This window comes from Sebastes fasciatus, chromosome 11 (assembly GCF_043250625.1).
Source record: "Sebastes fasciatus isolate fSebFas1 chromosome 11, fSebFas1.pri, whole genome shotgun sequence".
NCBI lineage: Eukaryota > Metazoa > Chordata > Actinopteri > Perciformes > Sebastidae > Sebastes > Sebastes fasciatus.
The window spans coordinates 1,434,532-1,454,506 of NC_133805.1; the positions used below are offsets into that span (position 1 = coordinate 1,434,532).

The 19,975-nt window shown below is 30.2% G+C and overlaps 1 protein-coding gene and 1 long non-coding RNA gene across 2 annotated transcripts in view; both read right to left on the minus strand.

Moving 5' to 3' along the window:
• The window catches only part of LOC141776347 (M1-specific T cell receptor alpha chain-like), a 65,857-nt gene extending 46,084 nt beyond the window's left edge, over positions 1-19,773 (minus strand). The window contains exon 1 of the mRNA XM_074649842.1: positions 19,719-19,773. Coding sequence (XP_074505943.1) covers positions 19,719-19,758 — 40 coding nt within the window. The 5' untranslated portion in view covers positions 19,759-19,773. The remainder of the gene's footprint in view (positions 1-19,718) is intronic.
• Positions 12,750-17,008, minus strand: LOC141776348 (uncharacterized). The gene is made up of 2 exons (XR_012595751.1): positions 16,898-17,008; positions 12,750-16,683 (listed from the first exon to the last, which is right to left on the minus strand). It is a non-coding gene; the product is annotated as an uncharacterized LOC141776348 (long non-coding RNA).
• Positions 19,774-19,975: the final 202 nt, after the last annotated feature.

Here is a 19,975-nt window from a genome sequence, read left to right on the forward strand (position 1 = left end):
TCTTTTTAACTACCATAAAAGAGAACATGTTCAGAGTTATGATGCTGTGTTATTTAAATTGAATTGTCTCTTTGGTCTGCATGAACGGTAGTTTACAATATGTGTAAAGAAGCAGTGATGGATTGAACCACATCATCTGCAAACAGTTGTATATTACAGTCACGTTAATGTGTATGTATGTTTTCTTTTATTAATGTTTGTGTTTGCTGGCTTTTTTGATTTTGTTTTACTTTTATTTAATTTTGGAATTATTTTTTGTATGTTTTCCTTTTATAAGTTTTTCTTTACTTTTGATCTCCTAATAAATGAGTCTTCTGTTTAAATGTTGCATATATTCCAGTAAATGTAAATAATAATATTAATGATGTATATCAGTACTCACTGGGTTCAACGGTTAATCTGGTTCCACTTCCAAAGGTGAGTTTATCTCCAGCTCCAGTAGTCACACAACATGAAGTACCAGAACATAAACTCACTGAACCAGACTCCATTTAGAAAAACATCATTTTTAACTTTGAGTCTTTTATGTCTTCAGTTCAGTCATAAATAGGTTGTTTTTATTAAAGATACTAACACACTATTAATAATATTAATGTGTATATTGTCTGTACAGTAGAGACACTGAACAACCAAACTGCAGCATCATCCAGATAAAACTAAAACTGTTTCTTACTTTGTGAAGTTTGGACATTTAGAGGTTTTAAATTCACTTATCGTCTACTTTTTGTTGATTTTATGAGAATCATTTCTATCATTGTTCACTCATCAGTCCAGCTGAACACAACCTTTTACCTTCTAGTCTGGTTTTGTGTGTTTAAATATGCTCCATATATAAATAATATTAATTGTATTTATAATCTATATCAGTACTCACTGGGTTCAACGGTTAATCTGGTTCCACTTCCAAAGATGATTTTAGTTGCAGATCCAGTCACACAACATGAAGCACCAGAACATAAACTCACTGAACCAGACTCCATTTAGAAAAAAATCATTTTAAATTATATTTTTGTATTTACATTTCAGTCACATAACAAAGCTGCTCGCTGATCATTTTAAACCTTTAAATCATAATTAAAATGTAGATTATGATATTAAAGAGTCCAGTTAGTGATGATGCTCCTGAAGCTGATTGATTTCTTATGATTATGATTATTTATTGTTCTTGTTCTAACTGAACCAAACTTCCTTTTTAACATTTACACTATAAATAACATGTAGATTATATTATTAACAGTAGAGATATTAAGGTGTTTTACTGTTGATGATCTGAATGAACAGATTCACGATTCTGATCAATACTTTCTAAATTTATTATTATTTTAATTATTAGCATTTAAAGAAAATATTTCAGCCATTTAGTCTCATAAAAAAACAAAAACAGTGTTTTTAGTTTGTGAAAAGTTTACATTTTGGAGAGTTTAACACCTGATAACAGAGATATAGTCAATTATTTTCTACTTTGTGCCACATTAACACTGATTATGATCAATATCAGTACTCACTGGTTTCAACGGTTAATCTGGTTCCACTTCCAAATATCATCTTATTTCCACCTCCAGTATTCACACAACATGAAGCACCAGAACGTAAACTCACTGAACCAAACTCCATTTAGAAAAACAGGAAAAAATAATTACACACTTAATTATTCTGATTTGATTTTTTTTTTAAACTAAAAACAAAACAGATGTTGATGTAACAGATTTGGTCCTCTCATAGAATTATTATTATTTATTTTTGAGACTTTAGTCTGAATTATTTTTATCCAGCTTTTTTCATAAATGTTCATGATACATTAATATGATAAATCAGTTTAATATTGAGATATTTAAGGCAGAGTAGAGATTCTAATGTTTGTTATTAACACGCCTTCTTCTCAGCTGACGTTTTTATGATTAATATGATCAACACGTAAAGTTTGTTTTATAAAGACGCTTCATATATAAATAATATTAAATATGTATATCAGTACTCACTGGGTTCAACGGTTAATCTGGTTCCACTTCCAAAAATCATCTTATATCCGGCATTCACACAACATGAAGCACCAGAACATAAACTCACTGAACCAGACTCCATTTAGGAAAACATCATTTTAACATCTGAGACTTCTGCTGGAATGATTATATTCCTAAAATAAGACGCTATCTTTATTAAAAACAAATGTTCATTATACATAAATGTAAATTTTTATATGTTTAAATGTTATGTTAAAACAAAAACTGTTTCACCATCAATGTACGGATGAATTATTTTCTATTTTGTGCTGATTTTATGAGCCACATATTAATATTCATTATAATGTATATCAGTACTCACTGGGTTCAATGGTTAATCTGGTTCCATTTCCAAAGATCATTTTATATTGATTCGTAGTAGTCACACAACATGAAGCACCAGAACATAAACTCACTGAACCAGACTCCATTTAAAAAAACATAATTTCAAACTGAATTAATTTAAACTATCTACATTTATTGATGTATTTCTGATTATAATATTTAAGGTTAAAATAATCAAGACAATCTTACAACCGGTTAGTTTCATTAAAGCATCTTTAAATATCTGGATCCTCTAAAGCTGCAGCATCATCCAAATAAAACAAGAACTGTTTCACCATCAATGTACGGATTAATTATTCTTTGATTTTGTGATGATTTTATGAGCCACATATTAATGATATTTATAATCCATATCAGTACTCACTGGGATCAACGGTTAATCTGGTTCCACTTCCAAAGATCATCTTATATTGATTTGCACCTCCAGTCACACAACATGAAGCCTCATAACCCTAACTGCAGCAAAGTGACGAACTTGTTTAATTTGTTTAATGCTTTTTGTTATATAATTTGTGTTATTTTATTTTTGTTATTCAATTATAATATTTTTTCTTATCTTACAGCTTAATTTTGACCTATCATTCCCTGTCTAGATGTTATTATACGTTATTTTGTCTAGGCAGCGGGGGGGGGGGAATAATGTTCTTTTTCTCAAATTAAAATATTATCGTTGATTCTAATTTTTATTTGATCTAATGTGCAGCATTATTTGTAACATAGCTGATGCTTCGGTATCTTGTTGAATGTACGTTCAGTGTTTTGAACCTGAGCTGGTCGTCTTCAACTTGGAGCTTTAAAACAACTTTACAGTCAGATTTTCACCACAGAATGAAAATAATTCAATTTACTGGCATTAACGTGAAGCTTGGTGCCGCTCCCAAAGATAATCTTGTTAGTATTCACACAGTCTGAAGCCTCAGTACACAAACTTCACTCACTCAGCTCTGCAGCCAACAACACACAAACTAGATGAAGTAAAACTAAAACTCTGGGAATGGATGACAAGGTTTAGAATCCAAGAATGTAAAGTTGACATTATGTGAGACGATGAAAGAGGGAACCGTTCAGATTGGTTCAGGTCAGCAAGACCCCAGATTAACGAGAATAAACATGTTCAGTGTAAACAGAAAACACTGAGCAGTGACCTTGTAGTCAAACTGAAGGTCAGTCTAAATGTCTACACTTCCTGACATGATAACAAACTACATTCACCTTTAACTTATTTTTATACATTAGTACTGGATTCAACAGTCAACTGTATTCCCTCACCAAAAAGTAATTTAAAAACAGTGTTTCTTCCTTTAACAATATCTACAGAGCTCACACTCATGAATATCATCACATCATCTGCAAAAGCTGTATTTCTTATATTTAATTTGCTTGTTTTTATACATTAACTAAGATACTTACTGCATCTGTATGCTTTCCTTTTATTAGTTTTACTTTACTTTTGATCTCCTTATAAATTAGTCTTCTGTTTAGATGTTGCATATATTCCAGTAAATGTAAATAATAATATTTATTATAATGTATATCAGTACTCACTGGGTTCAACGGTTAATCTGGTTCCACTTCCAAAGATCATCTTATTTCCAGCATTCACACAACATGAAGCACCAGAACATAAACTCACTGAACCAGACTCCATTTAAATAATTAGCATTTTAAATTATATTTTTTGTAATTACATTTCAGTCACATAACAAAGCTGGTCGCTGATCATTTTAAACCTTTAAATCATAATTAAAATGTAGATTATGATATTAAAGAGTCCAGTTAGTGATGATGCTCCTGAAGCTGATTGATTTATAATGATTATGATTATTTATTGTTCTTGTTCTAACTGAACCAAACTTCCTTTTTAACATTGACACTATAAATAACATGTAGATTATATTATTAACAGTAGAGATATTGAGGTGTTTTACTGTTGATGATCTGAATGAACAGATTAATGATTCTGATCAATACTTTCAAAATGTATTATTATTTTAATTATTAGGATTAAGAAAAATATATCAGCCATTTAGTCTCATAAAAAACAAAAACTGTTTTTAGTTTGTGAAAAGTTTACATTTTGGAGAGTTTAACACCTGAAAACAGAGATATAGTCAATTATTTTCTACTTCTACTTTCGACTGATGCTGCTTCTGCTTCATTAAGAGATTAACACTTCTTGTTTTTGGTATTTTTTGTAGTCTATGTTTTAATTTTATCTGGACGTAGTGTATTTGAGCAGACTGATGGATTTATGAGATGCATTTCTGCAATTAGCTGAAATGTACAACATCATAAAGTTGGATTTATTTTAACAGTAAAATTGTCCATTTATACATGTTAAAATGTATCAGCCTATTTTGTCTGTGATTCCTCCTATAATTATTATTACTGTCAATGTGTACTTTATTATTTATTATTTATTATATTTTGATTTATTTAAAAAAAATAAAAAATTAATTTAACAGTTTTTTGTTCTTTATCCTTTTCAGTAAAACACTGTAAAGTTAGCTTTTAAAGACGCCTCGTCTAAATATTAATTATGATCAATATCAGTACTCACTGGGTTCAACGGTTAATCTGGTTCCACTTCCAAAGATCATCTTTTGACCTTGATTCACACAACATGAAGCACCAGATCATAAACTCACTGAACCAGACTCCATTTAGAAAACTGAGAAGTGATTTGATTGTAAAACAGCTCGTTTCTAAACATTAAATCAAACCTCGTTGTTCTCATATAATCATCGCTTTTACATTTGAGACTTTTTGTCTGAATGACGTCGTTTCAATTACAACAATAAAATGCTATTTTAATAAAAATCTGTTATAAATTAAATGCAAATGTTAACATTAACTTTACAGTAGAGAAACTGAATGAGCCTGTTAAACACTGTGAAATGTCCTTTTAAAGATGCTTCATATATAAATAATATTTATAATGTATATCAGTACTCACTGGGTTCAACGGTTAATCTGGTTCCACTTCCAAAGATCATCTTTTGATTCGCATTCACACAACATGAAGCACCAGAACATAAACTCACTGAACCAGACTCCATTTAGAAAAACATCATTTTAACATCTGGGACCTTTTGAACTCGTAAAATAAACTTCTGTTTGGATTTAAAAGAAGTGACTGATATAAATACTGAATAAAGTGTGTTAGTGTTCATGCTCTTGATTAATATATTGATGATTATGATCAAGACTTTCAACAAATTCAACTCATAAAAACATCTTTAAATCTTTGTTTTCTTTGTGATTAAAACATTGTTGGTGTTTCCTGCCGTCAGGTTCTCACCTCAGAATGAACACAACTGAACTTACTGTCATTAACATGAAGTTTAGTGCCGCTGCCGAACATCATCTTATCATTTCCAACATTCACACAACATGAAGCACCAGAACATAAACTCACTGAACCAGACTCCATTTAGAAAAACATCATTTTAACTTTGAGTCTTTTATGTCTTCAGTTCAGTCATAAATAGGTTGTTTTCATTAAAGATACTAGCACGCAATTAATGTATATCATATATAAGTATATGCAACCATTATGCATACTACAAAAAAGAGCAATCAGGATAGTAAATAATGTGGGATATAGGGAACACACGAACACATTGTTTTTAAAGTCACATGCATTGAAATTTATGGATTTGGTCAAATTTAAAACCTCAATAATTATGTTTAAAGCAAGACATAATTCACCTCCGGGCAATTTTCAAAAAATGTTTTGTGAAAGGGAGGGGTGTTATAATTTAAGAGGAAAATTTAATTTAAAAAAGCATTGTGTTCGTACAACAAAGAAGAGTATGTGTATTTCAGTCTGTGGGGTGGATTTGTGGAATGGTTTGGGTGATGGGTTGAAGGGGAGCACAAATATAAATCAATTTAAAAAGCTATGCAAGAAAGATATTTTTGGGAGGTATAATGTTGAGGAAGAGTTGTGATAAGGGTAGGTTATATACTTTTTAACTCCGGATGGATTTGTGGGTTGTAAATAAACTTGGGATGCTGTTCATATATTCAACTTGGGATGTAAATAAATCTGGGATAGTTTTTATATTATATTATATTATCATTCTATGATATATGAGTTAAATGAGGAGAAGTGAGAAAGGGGTAGGGTAATATAAGTTTTTCTTCTACCTACTCCTTTTCGGACACTATAACTCTTGTTTTGTTTGTTATTATTTTGTATCTGTTTTATTTATTTTATGTTTGAAATAAAGTCTTTCATTCATTCATTCATTCATAATGATGATGATGATATAATGATATATAATATGTAAATTTGAATATTTACTGTACAGTAGTTATTATTACGATTAGTTTCATAAAAGCATCTTTAAATCACCAGACAAACAAAAAACTGTATCTTAGATTGATAGACGCCTCGTGTAAATATTAATTATGATCAATATCAGTACTCACTGGGTTCAACGGTTAATCTGGTTCCACTTCCAAAGAGCATCTTAAATCCAGTATTCACACAACATGAAGCACCAGAACATAAACTCACTGAACCAGACTCCATTTAGAAAAACATCATTTTAACATCTGGGACCTAATAATGTGATGTATTTGATTATTATGATAAAGATTGTACTATTTTCTACTTTGAACTGAATCAAACTTCATTTAGAAAAAACGGACAAAATAATTACATATGTAATTATTCGGATTTGATTTAAACAAAAATAAAAAAATGTTAAGAGAAAAATAATTATTATTATTTACTTTTGAGACTTTTGTGAATGATTGAATGATTTTTATCCAGCTTTTTTCATAAATGTTCATGATACATTTATATGATAAATCAGTTTAATATTGAGATATTTAAGGCAGAGAGTGGAGATTCTAATGTTTGTTATTAACACGCCTACTTCTCAGTTGACGTATTTATGATTAATATGATCAACACTAGTTTGTTTATAAAGACGCTCCATATATAAATAATATTAATGATGTATATCAGTACTCACTGGGTTCAACGGTTAATCTGGTTCCACTTCCAAAGATCAGTTTAGTTTGACTTCCAGTATTCACACAACATGAAGCACCAGAACATAAACTCACTGAACCAGACTTCATTTAGAAAAACATCATTTTAACATCTGGGACCTAATAATGTGATGTATTTGATAAAGATTGTATTATTTTTTACTCCATCTCTGTCAGTTGTTCACTCATCAGTCAGTCCAGATAATGACACCTTTTTAAGATTTTTTTATCGGCTATTCTGGTTTTGTTTGTATTCCTGTAAAACACTGTAAAATTACTTTTTACCGATGCTCCATATATAAATAATATTAAATTATTAAATATGTATATCAGTACTCACTGGGTTCAACGGTTAATCTGGTTCCACTTCCAAAGATCATCTTATTAGTTCCAGTATTCACACAACATGAAGCACCAGAACATAAACTCACTGAACCAGACTCCATTTAGAAAAACAGCATTTTAAACTTTAACTGAATGCATTAATGAATTACATTTCAGTCACATAACAAAGCTGCTCGTTGATCACTTTAAACCTTTAAATCATAATTAAAATGTAGATTATGATATTAAAGAGTCCAGTTAGTGATGATGCTCCTGAAGCTGATTTATTGCTGATGATTATGATTATTTATTGTTCTTGTTCCTATAATTATTATTACTGTCAATGTGTACTTCATTATTTATAATTTATTTTATTTTAATTTATTTATTTTTTGTATTTAATTTAACTGTTTTTTATTCTTCATCCTTTTCAGTAAAACACTGTAAAGTTAGCTTTTAAAGACGCCTCGTCTAAATATTAATTATGATCAATATCAGTACTCACTGGGTTCAACGGTTAATCTGGTTCCACTTCCAAAGATCATCTTATATCCAGTAGTCACACAACATGAAGCACCAGAACATAAACTCAGAGTGACTAAATGAACCAGACTCCATTTAAATAATTAGCATTTTAAATTATATTTTTCTTGTAATTACATTTCAGTCACATAACAAAGCTGCTCGCTGATCATTTTAAACCTTTAAATCATAATTAAAATGTAGATTATGATATTAAAGAGTCCAGTTAATGATGATGCTCCTGAAGCTGATTTATTTATCATGATTATGATTATTTATTGTTCTTGTTCTAACTGAACCAAACTTCCTTTTTAACAATTACACTATAAATAACATGTAGATTATATTATTAACAGTAGAGATATTAAGGTGTTTTACTGTTGATGATCTGAATGAACAGATTAATGATTCTGATCAATACTATCTCAGTTTATTATTATTTTAATTATTAAAGCAGTGTTATTTTAACACCTGAAAGCAGAGATATAGTGAATCATTTTCTACTTTGTGCCACATTAACACTGATTATGATCAATATCAGTACTACACTCATCAGTCCAGCTGAACATAACCTTTTATCTTCTAGTCTGGTTTTGTGTGTTTAAATATGCTCCATATAAATAATATTAATGATTTATAATATTTATATCAGTACTCACTGGGTTCAACGGTTAATCTGGTTCCACTTCCAAAGATCATCTTTTGACCTCCAGTATTCACACAACATGAAGCACCAGAACATAAACTCACTGAACCAGACTCCATTTAGAAAAACATCATTTTAACATCTGAGACTTCTGCTGGAATGATTATATTCCTACAATAAGACGCTATCTTTATTCAAAACAAATGTTCATTATACATAAATGTAACTTTTGATATGTTTACTGATGGTGATATTGAGATATAGAGCAGATATTGATGATTCTGATTAATACTTTCTCAGTATTTTTAATTATTTTCTACTTTGTTCTGAAGAGTCTAACAGATCATTTCATCACTATCAGCTGTTTATCCTGGTTCTGGGTGTAAAACACGTAAAGTTTGTTTTTAAAGATGCTCCATATATAAATAATATTAATGATGTATATCAGTACTCACTGGGTTCAACGGTTAATCTGGTTCCACTTCCAAAGATCATCTTTCCACCTCCAGTATTCACACAACATGAAGCACCAGAACATAAACTCACTGAACCAGACTTTTACTGCCAAACCTATAGAAACTGGAGTATTTGAACATGTAAATGTATTTTTAACTACCATAAAAGAGAACATGTTCAGTGTTATGATGCTGTGTTATTTAAATGTAATTGTCTCTTTGGTCTGCATGAACGGTAGTTTACAATATGTGTAAAGAAGCAGTGATGGATTGAACCACATCATCTGCAAACAGTTGCATATTACAGAAACGTTAATCTGTATGTATATTTTCTTTTATTAATTTTATGTTTGCTGGCTTTTTTGATGGGAGAAAGTGTAAATGCACTATGTGAAATGTCTGTGAATAATGTTCTTTTTCTCAAATTAAAATATTATCGTAGATTCTAATTTTTATTTGATCTAATTTGCAGCATTATTTGTAAGATATCTGTTGCTTCGGTATCTTGTTGAATGTACGTTCAGTGTTTTGAACCTGAGCTGGTCGACTTCAACTTGGAGCTTTAAAACAACTCATTTTAACATCTGGGACCTAATAATGTGATGTATTTGATTATTATGATAAAGATTGTATTATTTTTTTACTCTATCTCTGTCAGCTGTTCACTCATCAGTCAGTCCAGATAATGATTATGATGATAATTTTTATCGGCTATTCTGGTTTAGTTTGTATTCCAGTAAAACATGTAAAGTTTGTTTTTAAAGATGCTCCATATATTAATAATATTACATTATTAAATATGTATATCAGTACTCACTGGGTTCAATGGTTAATCTGGTTCCACTTCCAAAGATCAACTTTCTTTGATTCGCAGTAGTCACACAACATGAAGCACCAGAACATAAACTCAGAGTGACTAATTGAACCAGACTTCATTTAGAAAATTAGCATTTTAAATTATATTTTTCGTAATTATATTTCAGTCACATAACAAAGCTGCTCGCTGATCATTTTAAACCTTTAAATCATAATTAAAATGTAGATTATGATATTAAAGAGTCCAGTTAGTGATGATGCTCCTGAAGCTGATTGATTTCTTATAATTATGATTATTTATTGTTCTTGTTCTAACTGAACCAAACTTCCTTTTTAACATTTACACTATAAATAACATGTAGATTATATTATTAACAGTAGAGATATTGAGGTGTTTTACTGTTGATGATCTGAATGAACAGATTCACGATTCTGATCAATACTTTCAAAATGTATTATTATTTTAATTATTAGGATTAAGAAAAATCTTACAGCCATTTAGTCTCATAAAAAAAAATCAGTGTTTTTAGTTTGTGAAAAGTTTACATTTTGGAGAGTTTAACACCTGATAACAGAGATATAGTCAATTATTTTCTACTTTGTGCCACATTAACACTGATTATGATCAATATCAGTACTCACTGGGTTCAACGGTTAATCTGGTTCCACTTCCAAATATCATCTTATTTCCACCTCCAGTATTCACACAACATGAAGCACCAGAACATAAACTCACTGAACCAAACTTCATTTAGAAAAACAGAAAAAAATAATTTCAAACTTAATTATTTGGATTTGAATTTTAAAAAAACAAAACAGATGTTGATGTAACAGATTTGGTCCTCTCATAGAATTATTATTATTTACTTTTGAGACTTTAGTCTGAATGATTTTTATCCAGCTTTTTTCATAAATGTTCATGATACATTTATATGATAAATCAGTTTAATATTGAGATATTTAAGGCAGAGTAGAGATTCTAATGTTTGATATTAACACGCCTACTTCTCAGCTGACGTATTTATGATTAATATCATCAACACTAGTTTATTTATAAAGACGCTTCATATATAAATAATATTAATGATCAATATCAGTACTCACTGGGTTCAAAGGTTAATCTGGTTCCACTTCCAAAGATCATCTTTTGTTGATTCACACAACATGAAGCACCAGAACATAAACTCACTGAACCAGACTTAATTTAGAAAAACGTTATTTCAAACTGAATTAATTTAAACTACCTACATTTATTGATGTATTTATGATTATAATATTTAAGATTAAAATAATCAAGACAATCTTACAACTGGTTAGTTTCTTTAAAGCATCTTTAAATATCTGGATCCTCTAAAGCTGCAGCATCATCCAGATAAAACAAGAACTGTTTCACCATCAATGTACGGATGAATTATTTTCTATTTTGTGATGATTTTATGAGCCACATTTTAATGATATTTATGATGTATATCAGTACTCACTGGGATCAACGGTTAATCTGGTTCCACTTCCAAAGATCATCTTAGTTACACCTCCAGCATTCACACAACATGAAGCACCAGAACATAAACTCACTGAACCAGACTCCATTTAGAAAAACATCATTTTAACATCTGAGACTTTTGCTGGAATGATTATATTCCTAAAATAAGACGCTATCTTTATTAAAAACAAATGTTCATTATACATAAATGTAAATTTTGATATGTTTTACTGATGGTGATATTGAGATATATAGTAGTATTATTTTCTACTTAGTGCTGATTTAATGAGCCTGTTCACTCATCAATCAGTCCAGATAACTACACGCTTTTATCTCTCTTTGATTTTTTGAATCCAGGCTGCTACTCTGGTTTTGTTTATATTGCTGTAAACACAGATATTGTTTGTCTCAAAGACATTATTAAGATATTTATAATCTATATCAGTACTTACTGGGTTCAATGGTTAATCTGGTTCCACTTCCAAAGATCATCTTAGTTCCAGCTCCATTCACACAACATGAAGCACCAGAACATAAACTCACTGAACCAGACTCCATTTAGAAAAACATAATTTTTAACTTTTAGACTTCTGATGGAATGATTATATTCCTAAAATAAGACGCTATCTTTATTAGAAACAAATGTCCATTATACATAAATGTAAATTTTGATATGTTTAAATTTTATGTTAAAAAAAAAACTGTTTCACCAACAATGTACGGCTGAATTATTTTCTATTTTGTGCTTATTTTATGAGCCACATATTAATAATATTAATGATGTATATCAGTACTCACTGGGTTCAACGGTTAATCTGGTTCCACTTCCAAAGATCATCTTTTGTTGATTTACACAACATGAAGCACCAGAACATAAACTCACTGAACCAGACTTTTACTGCCAAACCTATAGAAATTGGAGTATTTGAACGTGTAAATGTCTTTTTAACTACCAAAAAAGAGAACATGTTCAGAGTTATGATGCTGTGTTATTTAAATTGAATAGTCTCTTTGGTCTGCATGAACGGTAGTTTACAATATGTGTAAAGAAGCAGTGATGGATTGAACCACATCATCTGCAAACAGTTGTATATTACAGACACGTTAATCTGTATATATGTTTTCTTTTATTAATTTTTTTGTTTGCTGACTTTTTTGATTTTGTTTTACTTTTATTTAATTTTGGTATTATTTTTTGTTATATTTTTTTAATTTATTTTTGTCATTTAATTTTTTTCTAGTCAAACTGAAGGTCAGTCTAAATGTTTACACATCCTGACATGATAACAAACTACATTCACCTTTAACTTGTTTTTATACATTAACTAAAATACTTACTGCATCTGTATGTCTTCCTTTTATTAGTTTTTCTTTACTTTTGATCTCCTAATAAATGAGTCTTCTGTTTAGATGTTGCATATATTCCAGTAAATGTAAATAATAATATTTATTATAATGTGTATCAGTACTCACTGGGTTCAACGGTTAATCTGGTTCCACTTCCAAAGATGAGTTTAGCTCTAGCTCCGTCATTCACACAACATGAAGCACCAGAACATAAATTCACTGAACCAGACTCCATTTAGAAAAACATCATTTTAACTTTGAGACTTCTGCTGGAATGATTATATTCTAAAATAAGATGCTATTTTTATTAGAAACAAAATGTAAATTCTGATATGTTTTACTGATGGCGATATTGAGATATAGAGCAGATATTGATGATTTTGATTGACACTCTTTATTATTTATTATTATATTATTATTATATATTATTTTCTACTTTGTTCTGAAGAGTCTAACGGATCATTTCATTGCTATCAGCTGTTTATTCTGGTTCTGGGTGTAAAACACGTAAAGTTTGTTTTATAAAGACGCTCAATATATAAATAATATTAATGATGTATATCAGTACTCACTGGGTTCAACGGTTAATCTGGTTCCACTTCCAAAGATCAGCTTAAATTGATTTGTACCTCCAGTCACACAACATGAAGCCTCATAACTCTAACTGCAGCAGAGTGACGAACTTGTTTAATTTGTTTAATGTTTTTTGTTCTATAATTTGTGTTATTTATTGTTGTTATTTAATTTTTATATTTATTTTTGTGATTTAATTATAATATTTTTTCTTATCTTACTACTTAATTTTGACCCATCATTCCCTGTCTAGATGTTATTATACGTTATTTTGTCTAGGCAGCGGGGGAAGGTTTGGGGTGGGAGAAAGTGTAAATGCTCTATGTGAAATATCTGTGAATAATGTTCTTTTTCTCAAATTAAAATATTATCGTTGATTCTATTTTTTATTTGATTTAATTTGCAGCATTATTTGTAACATATTTGATGCTTCGGTATCTTGTTGAATGTACGTTCAGTGTTTTGAACCTGAGCTGGTCGACTTCAACTTGGAGCTTTAAAACAACTTTAAAATCTGATTTTCACCACAGAATGAAAATAATTCAACTTACTGGCATTAACGTGAAGCTTGGTGCCGCTCCCAAAGATAATCTTGTTAGTATTCACACAGTCTGAAGCCTCAGTACACAAACTTCACTCACTCAGCTCTGCAGCCAACAACACGCAAACCACATGAAGTAAAACTAAAACTCTGGAAACGGACGACAAGGTTTAGAATCCAAGAATGTAAAGTTGACATTATGTGAGACGATGATAGAGGGAACCGTTCAGATTGGTTCAGGTCAGGAAGACCCCAGATTAAAGAGACTAAACAGGTTCAGTTTAAACAGAAAACACTGACCAGTGACCTTGCAGTCAAACTGAAGGTCAGTCTAAATGTCTACACTTCCTGACATGATAACAAACTACATTTACCTTTAACTTGTTTTTATACATTAGCACTGGATTCAACAGTCAACTGTATTCCCTCACCAAAAAGTAATTTAAAAACAGTGTTTCTGCCTTTAACAATAACTACAGAGCTCACACTCATGAATATCATCACATCGTCTGCAAACTAACTTGTTTTTATACATTAACTAAGATACTTACTGCATCTGTATGTCTTCCTTTTATTAGTTTTTCTTTACTTTTGATCTCCTAATAAATGAGTCTTCTGTTTAGATGTTATATATATTCCAGTAAATGTAAATAATAATATTTATTATGATGTATATCAGTACTCACTGGGTTCAACGGTTAATCTGGTTCCATTTCCAAAGATGAGTTTATCTCTAGCTCCAGTATTCACACAACATGAAGCACCAGAACATAAACTCACTGAACCAGACTCCATTTAGAAAAACATCATTTTTAACTTTGAGTATTTTATGTCTTCAGTTCAGTCATAAATAGGTTGTTTGTATTAAAGATACTAACACACTATTAATAATATTAATGTATATATTTTCTGTACAGTAGAGACACTTAACAATCAAACTGTAGCATCATCCAGATAAAACTAAAACTGTTTCTTAGTTTGTGAAGTTTGGACATTTAGAGGTTTTAAATTCACTTATTTTCTACTTTGTGTGTATTTGATGAGAATCATTTCTATCATTGTTCACTCATCAGTCCAGCTGAACACAACCTTTTATCTTCTAGTCTGGTTTAGTGTGTTTAAATATGCTCCATATAAATAATATTAATGATGTATAATATTTATATCAGTACTCACTGGGTTCAACGGTTAATCTGGTTCCACTTCCAAAGATCATCTTATTTACACCTCCAGTATTCACACAACATGAAGCACCAGAACATAAACTCACTGAACCAGACTCCATTTAGAAAAACATCATTTTAAACTTTAACTGAATGCATTAATGAATTACATTTCAGTCACATAACAAAGCTGCTCGCTGATCATTTTAAACCTTTAAATCATAATTAAAATGTAGATTATGATATTAAGAGTCCAGTTAGTGATGATGCTCTTGAAGCTGATTTATTTATCATGATTATGATTATTTATTGTTCTTGTTCCTATAATTATTATTACTGTCAATGTGTACTTCATTTTCTATTATTTATTTTATTTTAATTTATTTTTTAAATCTTTTTTTGTACTTAATTTAACAGTTTTTTGTTCTTTATCCTTTTCAGTAAAACACTGTAAAGTTAGCTTTTAAAGACGCCTCGTCTAAATATTAATTATAATGTGTATCAGTACTCACTGGGTTCAACGGTTAATCTGGTTCCACTTCCAAAGATCATCTTTTGTTGACCTCCAGTATTCACACAACATGAAGCACCAGAACATAAACTCACTGAACCAGACTCCATTTAGAAAAACATCATTTTAACTTTCAGACTTCTGCTGGAATGATTATATTCCTAAAATAAGACGCTATCTTTATTAAAAACAAATGTTCATTATACATAAATGTGAATTTTATATGTTTTACTGATGGTGATATTCAGATATAGAGCAGATATTGATGATTCTGATTAATACTTTCTCAGTATTTTTAATATGTTCTACTTTGTTCTGAAGACTCTAATGGATCCTTTCATCACTATCAGCTGTTTATTCTGGTTCTGGGTGTAAAACAAGTAAAGTTTGTTTTATAAAGAAGCTCCATATATAAATAATATTAATGATGTATATCAGTACTCACTGGGTTCAACGGTTAATCTGGTTCCACTTCCAAAGATCATCTTAGTTCCAGTATTCACACAACATGAAGCACCAGAACATAAACTCACTGAACCAGACTTTTACTGCCAAACCTATAGAAACTGGAGTATTTGAACATGTAAATGTCTTTTTAACTACCAAAAAAGAGAACATGTTCAGAGTTATGATGCTGTGTTATTTAAATTTAATTGTCTCTTTGGTCTGCATGAACGGTAGTTTACAATATGTGTAAAGAAGCAGTGATGGATTGAACCACATCATCTGCAAACAGTTGTATATTACAGACAAGTTAATCTTTATGTATGTTTTCTTTTATTAATTTTTGTGTTTGCTGGCTTTTTTGATTTTGTTTTACTTTTATTTAATTTTGGTATTATTTTTTGTTATATTTTTTTAATTTATTTTTGTCATTTAATTTTTTGCAGTCAAACTGAAGGTCAGTCTAAATGTCTACACTTCCTGACATGATAACAAACTACATTCACCTTTAACTTATTTTTATACATTAGCACTGGATTCAACAGTCAACTGTATCCCCTCTCCAAAAAGTAATTTAAAAACAGTGTTTCTGCCTTTAACAATAACTACAGAGCTCACACTCATGAATATCATTACATCGTCTGCAAAAGCTGTATTTCTTATATTTAATTTGCTGTTTGTTTATTCTTTTTCTAGATTCTGATAACAAACTACATTCACCTTTAACTTGTTTTTATGCATTAACTAAGATACTTACTGCATCTGTATGTTTTCCTTTTATTAGTTTTTCTTTACTTTTGTTCTCCTAATAAATTAGTCTTCTGTTTAGATGTTGCATATATTCCAGTAAATGTAAATAATAATATTTATTATGATGTATATCAGTACTCACTGGGTTCAACGGTTAATCTGGTTCCACTTCCAAAGAGCATCTTATTTTGATTTGCACCTCCAGTAGTCACACAACATGAAGCACCAGAACATAAACTCACTGAACCAGACTCCATTTAGAAAAACATAATTTTAACATTTGAGTCTTTTATGTCTTCAGTTCAGTCCTAAAATAGGTTGTTTGTATTAAAGATACTAACACACTATTAATAATATTAATGTATATATATTTCTGTACAGTAGAGACACTGAACAACCAAACTGCAGCATCATCCAGATAAAACTAAAACTGTTTCTTAGTTTGTGAAGTTTGAACATTTAGAGGTTTTAAATTCACTTATTTTCAACTTTGTGTTGATTTGATGAGAATCATTTCTATCATTGTTCACTCATCAGTCCAGCTGAACATAACCTTTTATCTTCTAGTCTGGTTTTGTGTGTTTAAATATGCTCCATATAAATAATATTAATGATTTATAATATTTATATCAGTACTCACTGGGTTCAACGGTTAATCTGGTTCCACTTCCAAAGATCATCTTTTGACCTCCAGTATTCACACAACATGAAGCACCAGAACACAAACTCACTGAACCAGACTCCATTTAGAAAAACATCATTTTAACATCTGAGACTTCTGCTGGAATGATTATATTCCTACAATAAGACGCTATCTTTATTCAAAACAAATGTTCATTATACATAAATGTAACTTTTGATATGTTTACTGATGGTGATATTGAGATATAGAGCAGATATTGATGATTCTGATTAATACTTTCTCAGTATTTTGAATTATTTTCTACTTTGTTCTGAAGAGTCTAACGGATCATTTCATCACTATCAGCTGTTTATTCTGGTTCTGGGTGTAAAACACGTAAAGTTTGTTTTTAAAGACGCTCCATATATAAATAATAATTATGATGTATATCAGTACTCACTGGGTTCAACGGTTAATCTGGTTCCACTTCCAAAGATTATCTTTTGAATTCCTTGATTCACACAACATGAAGCACCAGAACATAAACTCACTGAACCAGACTCCATTTAGGAAAACGTTATTTCAAACTGAATTAATTTAAACTATCTACATTTATTGATGTATTTATGATTATAATATTTAAGATTAAAATAATCAAGACAATCTTACAACTTGTTAGTTTCTTTAAAGCATTTTTAAATATCTGGATACTCTAAAGCTGCAGCATCATCCAGATAAAACAAGAACTGTTTCACCATCAATGTACGGATTAATTATTTTCTATTTTGTGATGATTTTATGAGCCACATTTTAATGATATTTATAATCTATATCAGTACTCACTGGGTTCAACGGTTAATCTGGTTCCACTTCCAAAGATCATCTTTTGATTTCCTTGAGTCACACAACATGAAGCACCAGAACATAAACTCACTGAACCAGACTGAAGATGTGAATGGGTGATGAAGATTATACTCACTGGATTCAACAGTCAACTTTGTTCCTTCACCAAAAAGTAATTTTCTGTTTGCTGTCCCAGTCTCACAGTGTTTCTGCCTTTAACAATAACTACAGAGCTCACAATCATGAATATCATCACATCGTCTGCAAAAGGCTGTATTTCTTATATTTAATTTGCTGTTTGTTTATTATAGAGTTTATATTTTCTAATGAAGATGAAGCATTATTCTTTAATGTCCCAAATATTATATTTTCCCCTATAAGAACCATTCTTTAAAACGGAAATATTTGAGTTATAGCATATCATCACTGTTAGGGAAAAACGTCCAATTTTGGTGATTTTTCCTTGTTGTTAGATAAGTTGAATGATGACCTGCTCCCCCATAGGTTGAGACCCGTTTACTACTTATATTTACACTCATATTATATAACATAAAAAATTTAAATTATGCTCTTTTTTTGCCAAAGTATTATTAGTAAGTTATTTTGAGGTACTCACTGGGTTCAACGGTTAATCTGGTTCCACTTCCAAAGATCATCTTTTGTTGATTCACACAACATGAAGCACCAGAACATAAACTCACTGAACCAGACTCCATTTAGAAAAACATCATTTTAACATCTGGGACCTAATAATGTGATGTATTTGATTATTATGATAAAGATTGTATTATTTTCTACTTAGTGCTGATTTAATGAGCCTGTTCACTCATCAATCAGTCCAGATAACTACACATTTTTATCGCTCTTTGATTTTTTAATCCAGGCTGCTACTCTGGTTTTGTTTATATTGCTGTAAAACACAGATATTTTTTCTCTCAAAGATATTATTAAGATATTTATAATCAATATCAGTACTCACTGGGTTCAACGGTTAATCTGGTTCCACTTCCAAAGAACGTCTTTTGATTCGCATTCACACAACATGAAGCACCAGAACATAAACTCACTGAACCAGACTCCATTTAGAAAAACATCATTTTAACATCTGGGAACTTTTGAACTCGTAAAATAAACTTCTGTTTGGATTTAAAAGAAGTGACTGATAGAACTACTGAATAAAGTGTTTTAGTGTTCATGCTCTTGATTAATATATTGATGATTATGATCAAGACTTTCAACCAATTTTTTGTTTTCTTTGTGATTAAAACATTGTTGGTGTTTCCTGCCGTCAGGTTCTCACCTCAGAATGAACAGAACTGAACTCACTGTCATTAACATGAAGTTTAGTGCCGCTGCCGAAGATCATCTTATCATTTCCAACATTCACACAACATGAAGCACCAGAACATAAACTCACTGAACCAGACTCCATTTAGAAAAACATCATTTTAAACTTTAACTGAATGCATTAATGAATTACATTTCAGTCACATAACAAAGCTGCTCGTTGATCATTTTAAACCTTTAAATCATAATTAAAATGTAGATTATGATATTAAAGAGTCCAGTTAGTGATGATGCTC